At 44.0% G+C, this 14,787-nt stretch overlaps 1 protein-coding gene across 1 annotated transcript in view; it reads left to right on the forward strand.

Annotated features, from left to right (window-relative positions):
* CLRN3 (clarin 3) overlaps positions 1 to 14,787 on the forward strand; it is a 135,692-nt gene that overhangs the window by 100,656 nt on the left and 20,249 nt on the right. Inside the window, exon 2 of the mRNA XM_069611480.1 lies at positions 14,539 to 14,721. Within this exon, the coding sequence (XP_069467581.1) occupies positions 14,539 to 14,721 (183 nt within the window). The remainder of the gene's footprint in view (positions 1 to 14,538; positions 14,722 to 14,787) is intronic.

Raw genomic sequence — 14,787 nt, forward strand, 5'->3', positions numbered from 1 at the left:
CATGGTTCACGGCCAGCTCTGTCACAAGCTTTGACACTCTCCTCCCTGATGGAAACAAGATCCTCTCCATGCCCAGGTGCAACTGTTCCGGAGGGGGTGTAGCCCTGATCTTCCTGAAGTGTATTCCTGTCATTACTACGCAGGCCTACTCCTCTTTCAAATGCCTCATCTGCAGGCTCTCTCTCTCTCCTAGCCATTCCCTTACTGTGGCTACCATCTATTGCCCATCTGTCCAGATCTCCTCCTTCCTCTCTCAGTGGGTGGACTTCTCCTCTTCCCTCCTGGTCTTTACCACTCAACTCCTCCTTCTTGGAGACTTTAACATCCACATGGATGCGTCCTGTCCTTCCTCTGGACTCTTTCGCAACCTCTGTGACTCTCTCTCACTCTCTATCCTCCCCTTTGGTCTGACTCTCTCTGCAGGGCATACTCTGGATGTTTTGATCTCTACAGACCTTCCCCTTTCTATCCCTCTCACAACTCATCTCTCTTGGAGTGATCACTTTCTCCTTTCCTCCCAGCTCACTCTCTCTACCCCTCAGGCCAAGCCAACTTCAGCACTGCCACCTACCTTCTCAGTTATCCGACCCATGAAGCGTGTGTTAGTTGAAGCTTTTTCTGCCACTTTCTCTGCCACTTTTTCCGCCCTCTCGGCTGACTCACACCCTGACACAGCCCTTTTTATGCTCCACTCTGCTATATCTGATACTCTTGGTGTTCTTGCCCCTGTCATGAGGATCCGCTTGAAGCCCAAAGCCAAGTGTAACTCATGGAACAACTCAGACCTAATCACCCTTAAACGCAAGTGCAGGGTGGCTGAGAGAAAATGGTGTGCTTCCGGTACATCCTCTGACAAACTGGCCTGCCGCCTGCTGCAAAGGCAATATCGACTCTGTGTCTGCACCAAGAAGAGAGCCCACATTCAAAACCATGTCTCTGCAGCATCCAACAACTCGGCCAAACTCTTTAAAATCTGCAAGGAGCTGGTCAATCCTGCTGTAGTCTCTACCTCTCCTGTCCCCACCCAGGCCCTCTGCACGGCCCTGGCTTCTCATTTCATCTTTAAACCTCAGGACATCCTGTCCTCACTCTCTTCCTCTCCCCCTCGTCACTCTACTCCCTGCTCTTCCTATGGCCGTTCTTTGGCTACCTCTCCTCCCTCCTTCTCTGCCTTTCCCCTGTTCTCCCCAGATGACGTTTCTAGATAAGTCCGAACTATGAAAGTCTTGTCAAAACAGGTTCTCCCCTGTTCCTCCAAAACCATCAAGGACTGCATTGACACCCTGGCTCCTACTCTGGCTGACTTCTGCAACCACTCCTTTGCCACTGGAGTCTTCCCTTCCCCCCCAAAGCACTCCCTTGTGCACTCTCTTCTTAGGAAACCCTCAGCCGACCCCTCCTACTCGGCTAACTATCGCCCAATCTACATCCCTCCTTTCCTGGGCGAACTCCCGGAAAAGGTGGCCAGCTCTGAGCTGTTGGTTGTCTCCATGACCATCGGTCTGACTTCATAGCTGCCAGAAGCACAGAAATCGCTCTCCTGAACATCCGTGAAGACCTGCTCTCCAAGCCCGATTCCAATGCCCCTTGTGTCCTCATCTTACTTGATCTCTCTTCTGCCTTCCACATGGTCAACCATGCCATCCTGCTCAACCGTCTCTGTGACAACCTGGGTATCACTGAACAGGCCCTGGCTTGGCTGACCTCTTTCCTCTCTGATCGACCCTCCCAGGTCCAACTTGGTTGCTTCCTCTCCTCTATCTCTATCTCTGGTGTTCCCCAGGGGTCTAACCTCTGTCCCTGGCTGTTCAACCAATACCTGCCACTTTTTGCCCACCACATTGCCTGTCTCTGCCCCAACTGTCAGTGGTATGCAGTTGACACTCAGCTAATTTTCGGGCTCCCTTCCACCACCTCTTCTCCTTCTCTCATTTCTGACTGTCAGCTTTCCAGGAGTGTTGTGCCACCAATGATCTCTGTTTTAATGCCAGTAAGACTGAGATGCTCCTCATCGTCACACCTGCTCCCTCCTTTCCTGTCATTCTCTGGCCGGCCTCTCTTGGCCCTCTTCCTGCTCCGACTTGTGAGGCTAAAAACCTAAGGGTCGTCTTCGACTCCACACTCTCCTTCTCTCCTCACATCTCTGACATCTCTAAGAAGTCACACTACCAGCTGCACCTCCTTAGAGGTATTCTTCCTTTCCTCTCCTTCCCTCAGAAGCTCATTTTCTCCAGAGCTCTGGTTCTCTCTAGGCTGGACTACTCCAACAGCCTCTTTCTAAATCTGCCTGCCTCTACTCTCCTCCCTCTGTAACTCATCCAAAACATGACTGCAAGACTTGTGTTTGGCCTCAAGCCCAGGGATCGTATCTCCACAAGACTGACATCTCTGCACTGGCTCCTAGTGGCTGTGAGGATTAAGTTCAAAACCCTCTGCATTTTCCACAAGGCCTTCTGGGGCCTAGGGCCTCAATACCTTCAACTTTCTCTTCCTAAATATCTTCCTTCTTGAGCTCTTCGCTCATCCGCCTCCAACTCCCTCAGGGTCAGTCGCTTCTCCAAGCAATGAGTTGGTGGTAGATCTCTTTCTTCGGCTGTGGTCTCCCTCTGGAACAGCCTCCCTGCCTCTCTGAAACGTAAGGAGAACCATCTCCGGTTCCGGAAGCACCTCAAGACCTTCCTCTTTGCTTCTGCTTTTTCTCCTCCTCTCCCCTCCTGAACCCCTGGCTGAAACTGTAACTGCACTGGTCACCTGGCTATCCTCTAATCTCAGGCCCAGGTCCCCTCCCCACCAGTTGCACTGCCTCCCGGAAACCCTTGCACTCTGGGGTTGTTTCTGGATCCCTACAGCCCCCTACCAGCACTTGACACTTGACGTCTGCACTTATCCTTGCATTTGCCACCAGCTGGCCGCACTTTTTACTCATTGTTTTATTTATTTTGATGTATTTATTATTTTACTGTTGATCCCATGTACTGCAATGCCCCCTCCCCTTTCCCCCGCACTTTCCCCTCCCTCCATCCCCTGCACTTGTGCAATCTCAATGTCACCTGGCCTAGTAAGATCGTTGTCTCTGTCTTCCCTCTGTCCCTCCCCTTTGCCTCATCGCACCTTGAAACACTTGTGTATAGGTGCATTATAAATTCCATATCATATCATACATGTAATATATGAAATACATGTGCATGCGAGAAGCCATACATTCGGAGACCCTTGGACATATGAAACTGAGAAAACAGGAACATTGGAAAGCCACAAGAAGCAATGATGCAAAGTACTCATTGGTTCGTCACAGGAATCAGAAACTCATCCTGAGACAGTGTAAAGCATATTTAATAAATTGTATGGACACATGCCAAAATGATGTCAACATGGAAAACAAACTTTATATTTATTTGGATTCATAAACAAGTTTATTGCACAATGCTTGTTCAACAGGAACTTCAGAAACGACTTTTAACGATCTTGAACATTTAATACAGTGAAAAGGAGCAAAATACATATTCCAAAAATATGGATTACAACAACAGTTCTAGGTTTACCCGTGCCCCGGTATCAAGATTGCTTTATTAACAGGGGGACAGTACAGCATCTTAATGCTCCCACAATGCCATCTCCTTCAAATAAAAAAAACACAGCAAAGTGTTTCACTTAAACAATAAAAAAATGACTTCTCAAAAACAAACTGATGTCCCAAACCAAACTGGCTTTGAAAATCAGATTGACTTCCCAATCTAAGAACAGCATGTTTGCCTACAAAAAGCAATGTTTTCACACATCATAACTCTGCTTCTTGACAAGAAAGGAAAATGCTGCCTAGTCTCCCTTCAAAACTTTCAGCTCCTCCTACTGTGTGGTAAGGAGGACCTGCCCTGCCTCCTCTTCCTTCAGCCAAACTCAACCCACAAAGGACATAGGAAGTTGCATCTTCATTTTGTCGACATCCAGACACACTTTCCACCTAAGAATCCTACCGCAAGTACTTGACTCACAAGGAAACTTTACAATGCCATCCAAATCATTGTGCGAGTATTCGAATCCTATGGGAACTGTGGCTCCAGTGAAGAATCATCGCCTCTGCTTGTCTAGTCTCCCCAGCAATTCTTCTCCAGCACCCTTCCAATATTTCCCCCAGATGAAATCTCAGTAGATCTCCTTTGGTGATTTTTAGCAGCTCCTTCTGCTGGTAATTTTTAGCAGCTCTCCCCTTCTCTCATAGTGCATCCACTTTATATACCATTGATGACATAATCAATATTTCAATATTGGGCAGTGCCCTGCAAGAATTCTCACACCTTTGATTGTCCTTCACATCTCTCTCCAACCCCTAAGACCATCCCTGTCTGAGGATTAGCTCAGGAGTCCAGAACAGAAATTCCCCTTTTGTATGTCAACTTTAGCCAGAAAGTACCTAGATGGTAAAATTTCAGAGATTACCAATAACTTCCATAATATAATATAATATATATATTACTGCGTCCATGTAGTTATGGTTAAGTTGGTGTTTCCATAGGAAGAGCACTTTTTGGGTGGCTTATAACTTCGCTCCCCCTGGACGAATCCTCACCAAACTTTGCAAATGAAGTATATGGCCCACTCTGAATCTTTTTGCAAAATTTGGTGAGGATTCGTCCAGGGGGGGGAAAGTTATAGGGGTGGTCCCAAAACTTTTGTTTTTTCCCATAGACTGAATGGGAAAAAACTTTGCGCACGGCTACAGCCCGAACCGTTGGACGGATTTACACCAAATTTGCGGCAGCAGTGGCGGCCTGGTCCCGAAAGCATGCTTTTGCAAATTTGGTGTAAATCCGTCCAGTAGTTTTTAATAAAATGACCAAAATGTAAGGCAAAAAAATTAGTGATATCTGTGTTCGCTTCGCGAACGGACTTTCCTGTTCGCTCCGCGGACAGCACCCCGATTGGCCCAGCGGCTTGCGTCATGTCCGCGGACATGCGACGTGTTTGCTGATTGGGCGGCGTGGTGCGTGATGCGCGTCAGATTTTCTGTGGCGCCCGCCATCTTGTATTCGCCGTCGACCACCTACAGCGCGGTGAAACGTGGATAAAAAATTGTATTTAGTGCCGTGTGTTGGTGTGTAAGAGTGTTTGGGGAGGGTGGGGGAGTATGAGATAGGTTCAATGTTTTGTTTTTTTATGTGCTAGACGTTTTTGTTGTGTTCGATTTGTCCGCGGAGAACACGGCTGTTCTGACATTTTGTAAATAAACTAAATGGTGGGGTGTTTAGAGGACGGAGTATGTGTCATTTTTGTTCGCAAGGAAGGTAAAAATGAGCTATCAACACTCGCGGTGTACTTAATTGTTCGTAACTACACAAACTGGTGGTGTCCTCAGGACGCTGTCCGTATTGTAATCTGTCTAGTTGAATGTGTTCTAAGAACACTCGCGGTGTCCCGAAATGGTTGCAATTACACAAAATGGGGGTGTTCTGAGAACGTTGTTTGTATTGTTCGTTGTCAGGGTGAAAGTGTTTTAAGACCACTCCTTTTGTCCGCTAATAGTACAATTTCCTATGGGCGTCAACCGACTTTTTGTCCACTAAAGAAACGATAAATCCGGCTGGTTATGCGCCGACATTATGTGATAATCCTATGACTGGCGCTATTGACCTGGCTGACTTGATTTTGCGACACTAAATCATATCTCCCGCCCCTAAGCCTGATATTATCAAAGCATTCATATGCCCCGCCTCTCTCTGTGACGTTACAGGGTGCGTCATCAAACGCGCCCAGTTCTCTGCAGTCCTAAGTGACTTTACACAGAACCCGGAAGACAACACATATTATGTCACAACACAGCGCGCCACAATTCGGAATATGAAACAGTGATTTAAAAGCAAACAGCAAGATTGTAAATTTTGTAAAGTACATTTATTTGACATCAAATGTTTAGAGAATATACAGCAATTTGCATTTGTCTTTGTTGTCGATCCGCAAAAGTTCATGTTGAGGCACGCGTTGTTCCTTTGCGGTAGATAGGCTGTTGGTTTATGATAAAAGCAGTAAATGGTCGCTCTGATAATTGGAAGGTTGCTCCAACAACGAGCCATTAGACCACCCTATTGGTTGGTATGTTGTTTGTAGCCGCTAGTACTGCATAAGAGCATATTGGTCCTTGGCGATTGTCCCATAAAATGGTGAGGGTCATGAAGTTGCATATTTGGACCTGCACCTGGCAGTTGAAGAACCCATCCGCTGGAGTGTGTAAATCGTGACATAGGCAAAATGGGGCCACATACCTGTTTTAAAAAATATAAATTAGTCTCACCAGCCGATCTTCATTAAAAATCATCATTTTATTTATTAGGGCGTGAAACTATTTGCTATCGAAGATAGTGCAACGGAGTATGTTAATAATAAAATAATAATATTTTCCCATTCATATAGCGCTAAGAACCGTGAGGTATCTAAGCGGTGCTTATTATTAACCACGGTGTGTGGTGCTCATTTATCGACCACGGAAGGATGAGTTTGGCCTTGCCGGGATTCGAACTTGCGTTAGCAAGCTGTGCACGGATGTCAAAGCGAGCGTTGTACTTGCTGTGCCACTTGACAGGCTACAGTGAAGTGGCACAGCGAGTAGAGCACTTGACCGCCTATAGACCGGTTAAATTATTTCTATTAACCCTCCCTGTGTCGTCTGCTTTTTTCAGAGCCCTCTAAACTACAGGGGATCAATTCGGCGGTGATAGTGCACGGTAGAAAACATTATGCCACTTTCAACGAACAAGTTCAACTTGAGCGGTCTTTAATGCTACGCTATTGTAATTATATTTGGTATAAAATAATCTAAAGGGTTACTTACAGTACAATTGCAATTTCCATTGTCTACGAGTAGTGCAGTCCCAAAATACGACTCCGCGTGTGCGAACGATCTTTCGCATAGTGATATAATATATAAAAGTGGTTTCATTTCAGAAATTTCATCCTTATCTTCTCTTACGTTTTAGCAACACTCCTTCAAGAGAAGTCTTTCATCACAATCTCTGTCTGTCAAGGTCAAAACACAACACAACCTTATAGTCCGCTTCGTGAGCCTCTCCGGGGCCCGAGAAAAAAATGGAAGCAGCTGACCTTCACTGTGAACGAGCATAAATTCTTACTTTGCAACATTCTGTGTAAAGCCATCTGTAGAAGTTGGTTTTTGCACGCCATGTTTGTATATTGTTTGTGTGATATTAAAAAAGTTTGTTTAAAGGACGTTATGGTTCTAAGTACAGCCGAAAGACCCCTGAAAATCGCAAGTTATGGTAAGCTATGAAAAATAACCCGCGCCACCACCGTGCACTGCTAAGACTAACACCCAGGACATCAAAGATGACATCGCAAATGTCATTGATGAAATCAATGATGACATCACATGTGTATGTACTTTTCATGGAATTTGTGTACTAGGGATTTTTATTATAATGTTGCGAAAAAAGTGTCAAGGATATTGCAATAAATATCATACCATTATTAGTGCTTTGAACGATGCATTGATATAAATAGCATTGTATTATGGGATTCTATCTAGTATACTGAGCTACTAATGGAGAAACATAGCATTGTGTGCAGAGTACAAGATGAAAGTATAATATTTGTAATGTTAATATGTTGAATAATGAAATGATAATTGTCCTGAAATGTTCGAAAATTCGCAAAATGGGGGTGTTCTGAGGACGTTATTCGTATTGTGTGATTGCTTAGCTGTATGCAATGAGGGAATGGCACAGAGAGTAAAGTGGACGCCGTCCGCGGACACCGCGGCTTTTTCTTGGACAGGGCGTGCTACATCCGGGTTTTTCCAGGAAATCCAACATGGAAAGAAGACTGTACGGATCAGCCAATCAGATGTCAAGGTTGTGGATTTGTGTTGAAAGAGACTGTGTGTGGTGAAGATGGCAGAAGTAGAGAAAGTCAGGGTGTTGGTGCTTGGAGATATGTTTGTGTATGGTTTACAACAGTACGCTCAATGCAGGCATGTTGCAAAGAACTTTGATGTGAAAGGAGTGGAGGTGGTGTGGAGCACTGTGCCTGATTGCAATGTACAGGGAATTGTACAAGTTTGTGAGGATATGGCCACGATGAACAGTCCGCATGTGCTAGTTTTGCACTATGGTGCTTTTCATTTGGGCAACGTCAGTGCCCCTACTTTGTTGGCTGATTTGGAACGCTTGGTTCAAGCCGTAATGAAGATCCTTCCAAATGCGAAGGTAATTTTTTCTGGATTACTACCTAGGGCAATATGGGACAATAGTTCAGTTTTTTGTCCTCAGCAAAACATTGCTAGGTGTGTCATCAACCGAGGCATGTGTGCCTTCATGCTTAGAGCTGGTATGTTCTTCTGTAATAATGAGAATATTGATGCCAGTAATGCTGTTAATTTTAAAGAAGATGGCATTTCTTTATCTTTTACGGGAAATGCCTTTCTATTTTGGAATGTAAGGGTTGCTTTGGAGAAGGTTATGTGAAGATTTTAGGAGTAAAGTAAGAAAAAAAACAAGAAAAAAAATACAAAATAACAGGTGTCTGTCAAGCATCTGTAAAAAAACTAAAAAAAACGGCTCTTTTCAGAGCCAACTTCAAAGGGGAAATGGGGCACACTATTTAAATTTACATTCACCACGCTCAGATTTTCGATATGTCCGCGGACATGGCGGTAGTCCGCGGACATGAAAATCACTACGAGGGGGTTAGTATGTTACATGTATATGAAGTCAGGCATATTATGGTTAAGTTGTGCTACTAAAAACCTATGAAATTCAGTGAAAAAACTTTGTTAAACGGACGTTATGGTTAAGTTGCGCTACTAAAAACCTATGAAATTCAGTGAAGAAACTTTGTTAAAGGGACGTTATGGTTCAAAGTAAAACCGAAAAACCCCTGAAATTCGGCAGTTATGGTAACATAAGCAACCATAACTCGCGCCACCGTGCACTGCTAACACTAACACCCAGGACATCAAAGATGACATCACAAATCTCATTGATGACATCACTGATGACATCACATGGCTGGCTCTCCCTTTTTATCCTTTACTGACATATCGAAGCCACATAGTTTTCTTCATTAACAGTCAGGAAGTAAAAATTGAAAAGGTACTATATTTGTAGACTTAGGGTCAAGTCACATCATATGAAACATATACATAGCGGAAGACACAGGCTTGAAAGAGAGCACTCCTTTCTGTGCATGAAGATAATCATTAGGGTTATCAGCACTTTCTCATAGTTTTATTTTTATTACTCTACCTTCCCTGTATATGCTCATATTTGTATACATTATACTCACTCTCCTTTCCTTTGGGTGCAGTCACATCATGTGATACACATACATATGGTAAGTAGCAGCTTTGAAACAGAGCAATAGTTTCTCTGCATAAAGACAATCAGTTAGGTTATGAACTCTTTCTGCTACTACTTCTGCTTTTTTGTTCACTTCACTGTCCCTGTATATACACATATTTGTATGTGTTGTTGTCTCTTTGTGTTTTGTCTGTAATAATTATGTATTAAGTGGGTTTTATTATCTACTTATTACATGTTTTACAGTATGCAAAACTCTAAGAAGAAAGCAGTTATCATTTCAGTATTCAAAATGGCAAGATTATGAATATGGCACCTTCATCATGTATGCTGCACACACTGCCTATGTTTCTGCATGAGTAGCTTAGTATACTGGATAGAACTTCATAATAGAATGCTATTTATATCAATGCTTTGCTTAATGCACTAATTAGCTTGTGATATTTATCCCAATGATCCTTGACAGTTTTTGGTCAGCATTATAAGAATTCCTTGTACAGAGTTTTTATGAAAAGTAAATGCACATGTGATGTCATCAGTGATGTCATCAATGACATTTGTAATGTCATCTTTGATGTCCTGGGTGTTAGTGTTAGCAGTGCACGGTGGCGCGAGTTATGGTTGCTTGATTCAATAAAACAACAGCTGGGCATGCACCATGTTACACGAGCGTGTGGCAATTTTTTGCCATTTATACAAAAAGCATAATAGTTTTGAGCAGTCAATTTTATTTCAACAAAAAAGCCTTGAAATTATCTTACAAATGACACATAAATGGATGCAGTGTGACATGTGGTGGCTGAGGAAATGCATCAGTTATGATAGTCCATTTAAACTAATGGCAAATCTTCATACATATGCAAATCCTATCTCTCCTGGACTGGAACTTTTTAAGGCTGGGGTAAACGCCATTAGCCTCTTTGTTGTTTGAAGTTGGTGGGCTGCAGGTCCTAAATAGTTGGGATGCATTGGCTACACAGAGATCTCCCACAGGAGATAATGGGCCATGCCAGCCCTGTGATGCCATGAAGCCATGCTGACATCTGGCATTCTGTTCTGTTATCTGAAGTTGAGCACAATTTCAATCTGAAAATCTTCTATGTTCTTGTATTTATTTCAGAGTTCAGCTTCCCTTGATTTCAGCCCCTGTTTACACAGCTCCTCCTTACTTTCCAGTCACCACTGGGTAGGCCATTTGCTCAGCAAAACAATTAGCTTTCAGAGACAACAGGTCTGGCAACAGGGAACATTTGTTTTGAACACGATTAAGGGCAGGCCATGCTTTATTGCAGTTTTAAATAGCTGAGATGCAAGAGCTGCAAAGGAATTCCCTCTCCAGATTCAGAGGCCAACAGGTTTGCAGTGAGGGAAGCTATTTGTGAATTCTAACCAGAGACCGACAGATTGTCCTTTGCTGAAATGAACTCAAATATTGCATTTCCTAACATCAGCCTTTATTCTTAGAAATACTGTGAATGTTACAGATTATGGTTCACTTTGCTTTTGAATCAGTGGATTTTTTCTTTCGTTTCACACAGCATTGTTTTTTTAAATATGACAGCTGAAAGTACAGAGCAGTTTATTTCAGTCTTTAATAAAATATATGTTTAATTGTGTGCTGTTAATTTTTATGCTGAAAAGTGGGTCTGAGTTGTCTTGTGCATCACTTTTTGATGGCTGGCAGCTTCAGTGAAAATGCTGCATGCATCTCTCAGCCAGCAATGGGATGTGTCTCTCCAATCTGCACTCTGATTACATATTGTTCAGCTTTCTCTGCATTTCGACTGCAAAAAGACACCCTCATAGTCTGGCTTAATAGGCCAATTTTTAGTGTGAAGGTTTTTGGAAGGCTGGCAGGTCATTTTTCCAGTGGCACCTTCAGTTCTGTTTGTTTGGGCCTTTGATTAAACCACACATTATCTATGTCTGAGAGCCAGCAGGTGGGATACCATTTTTACCATTTCCCTATATTTTGAAAAAGAGATATACATTTGATTGGAGTGTTTTAATGAACTGATGTTAATGAGAAGTCAATGCAAAAAAGCAGCAGCATTACACAAACATTGGCGTGGCTCTTCTGTGTACACACTGAGAGAAATGCTCACAGCTGACACTTCAGTTTACTGCTGCTGCTTTCAATGCCACAGCTCAGCGAATGGGTTGCAGGGATGTGATCTTTCTGGGAACAAATGAGGGAGAGAGTATTCAAATAGGAGAAGGGAGGATGATGAAAGAAGTAAAGAAAATAATAATTATATAATGAAAGTAAAGGAGATATGAATGAAGGTGGAAAGATCTCAGGAAGGGCAGTAGCAAAGGGGAAAGAAACTTTGCATACTTACAGCCACTGTTCGCAATGCTATGTTGTGCCACTTCATTTCCGAAGTTAACTGTGGGTGTGGTTGTTGCTGGGAGGGCCCTTTGTAGATGGAAGGCTAACTGGGAAATGCGATAGCGAGAGAGAGGTGCTTCACTATGAAAAGGGTATGCCTGTCACTGCTTCCACTGCCTTCTCATAAATATAAAAATGCTAAAAAGGAAGTCAGTCACATTGCTTTCCACTCAAAACATAGCCTCAAAAATAGTTTGTTTTAATTCAGGGAAGATGAGGATCATACAAATCAACCCAGCACTAACTTCATAGACCCGAAAACCAGCAACAAGAGATATTTTTGACCCCTTGTGTTGATTGATCAGCACACATGGCACACAAGTAAAGTTCAACAATTTTATTACGAGAAACAGAATTGGTGGGTGGAATTCCCCACATGCACTCTCGTTCCCTGCCTATGCTCACATTACCCCCTGAATTCTCACTCCCCCTGCTCTTTCACTCCTCTTCTGCGCTTTCACTTCTCTCCTCCGATTCCACTCCTCTCTTGCGAATTCACTATTCTACTGTGATTGCATGCCTGTCCTGTGATTACCCCCTCTCTTGGGATTTAACACCTCTCCTATGGTCACACTCCTCACCTGTGCTCTCACTCCCCCATAACCCCCCAAACACACATACTCATCGCCACCTGTGCTCTAATTCCTCCCCTGCACTCTCATTTCCCCATGCATTCATTACCCACTGTGCACTTATTCCTCCATCCATTTCCATCTTACATTCACTTACCTATAGGATTTGGTCAAGGGAAGAACAACGGTGCCCTCCTATGGATAACACAGAAGCTCTGAATAAGTAAAAGGTTGGGGAAGTCTGGGGTGACTGCCCAAGGGAATACTCTCACAGGGAATGCAAACCTTGGGTGTCCACTGGTGCAGAATAGAAGAGAAGTGTTCTTGATCAGAACTGGGCTCACAATAGTCAAGAGGAATGCACCGAGCAGGGGAGGGACGGGGGGATGAAAAAAACTCCAAATGTTCTGTAATCACAGTGGTACTCCTGAGTGTTGTTACACAAAGATGTACCCGCTGACCACAGAATATGAAGTTCCAGACACACAGGCATTCAGCATCATCGGCACTCATATAAGGGCGAAGGCTGGAGGTGGCTAGCAGTATTCGACATGCTGCAGCTGCCATCTTAGAAAGGGTGCAGTTCTGAGACCCGCACCATGTTCCAGACAAATGGTAAAGGTGTGGTCATCTGCAACGGGCATAGCTTCCCTGGCATGAATGCATGACTCCTACAAAGTCTCCCACTGTGCACACTCATTCTCCCCAGCGCACTTATTTTCCCTGTGACCTCATTCTCCTGTACTCCTGTGCCCTCCTCTGCGCCCTCATTCTACCTTCTGCATTCTCATTCTCTGCACCCTCATTCTCCCCCAGGCTCTCGATCTTCCCCCTGTGTTGTCATTCCATTTATTTAATGTGTTTATTTCGGATTTGTAGAAGAACGATCCATAAAACAACATCATCAAGAACAACAATTAAACAGGTTCCAGATCAGATAAAAAACAGCACAATATAGATATAAAACTATAACGAGAAACAAGACGCTAAGCACAAAGGAATGTTCAATCACTTTGAAGGGGAATAAAAAGTGTTCCTTCTTTTCCAAGCGCTTTGTAAATAGCATGAACATCTAAAAGCGTTAGTAGCATCTGGTAGACTTGGGAGTAACATAAAAGCAGGTCTCCAACAATTAAAACCAAAACCCCTGAGTTTACTTTGAAGGTAACTTTTCTGCAGATCTTTATATAAAGGGCAAAGAAGTACGAAGTGTGCCAATCACTCATACACTCTCTCATTCACGCACCCACTCACAGACACAAACTCATGCAAAGACACACACAAATACATTTTTTTATTTTCTTACCTGCAGCCCTGCTCTGGATTCCAGTCCTCTTGACTTTGCGCTGCCTTCTGCAATGAAAACCCTCTGGCTTCCGTGCAGCATAAAACAGGAACAAGGATGCCAGGAGTGTTTCCTGGGCCCTGCAGATGTGCAGTGAGACAGGATCACCTTCATCATGCCACATCTCAGGTCCTGGATGTGCGGGAAGGTTCAAAAGTGCTCCCTTGCACATTCAGCCTTGCAATACCCCATCCTGCATCCCCAATGGGCTACACAAGGCTGGGGAAGCAAAACACCCCTGGCATTGCATGATTCATTGGGCATGAGCACTGAGGTACTACTGAACTGTCACAGAGAAACCACGTTTCCCTTTGACAGTTCATTTAATGCCAGCCCACAGGCCTCCCTCAGCTGCTTGCTGAGTGAGCGCTCTGTGTTTTCACTGGGCTGGCTTGGCTCATCCATAATGAGTGGCGGATTGATTCCCTGTTGCCCATTATGGATAAGCATCCCCTGCCTGAAAGGAAATTGTGGTCTTAACATCTTGAGGCATAAAAAGGTCTTTGAACGTACAACTCTGTGGGGCTCATGTTAGTGCCCAACCGCGATGTTCTCAGGCAGCGGTGAAAGGTGGCAGTGGTGACACTTGGCTCGGACTGTCTGTACTGGGTGAGTACAGTGAGGCTTAATGCTATACCTCTCTGCAGCCTCTCGAAAGCTAAAGGTGCCTCAGTGCACCACTAAGATTTCCATGTAGGCATTCTGGGGTTCACTACTTGGATGCTGGCATGAAATGCATCTCCTTTGTATAATATTGACCTACTCTTAAAGCAAGCAATAACGGGGATTGTTCGGCGGGGGGTTTGGTACTCCAAAACAGGTAACTGCTTTTGAAAGAATCATGGCTATTGCTTGAAATATATTTCTGCACTGTACGGTATCTTAAACAATCTTACAGTATGCTAAACTACAGTTTTCTTTCAGTTTTAACGGTAGCAAATGGATCAGGCAGCATTCACATTGTTCATGTATTGATTATCGTGCTACTGGTGGCTGGCCTCCTTTGTTCTCTTCTGAGTTCTGGAATCACCTGCTACAACAGCGTGAGCAATCCCTACCGGACATTCTTTGGACCCATTGGGGTGTATGCGTGGAATGGCAGCAATGGTAAGTGCATTTGGCTTAACAGCAATGTAGATGAGGTACACACTATTAGATTGGACTGTGTGTGGT

The sequence above is a fragment of the Ambystoma mexicanum genome, chromosome 8, assembly GCF_040938575.1.
Source record: "Ambystoma mexicanum isolate Mex_15411 chromosome 8, UKY_AmexF1_1, whole genome shotgun sequence".
NCBI lineage: Eukaryota > Metazoa > Chordata > Amphibia > Caudata > Ambystomatidae > Ambystoma > Ambystoma mexicanum.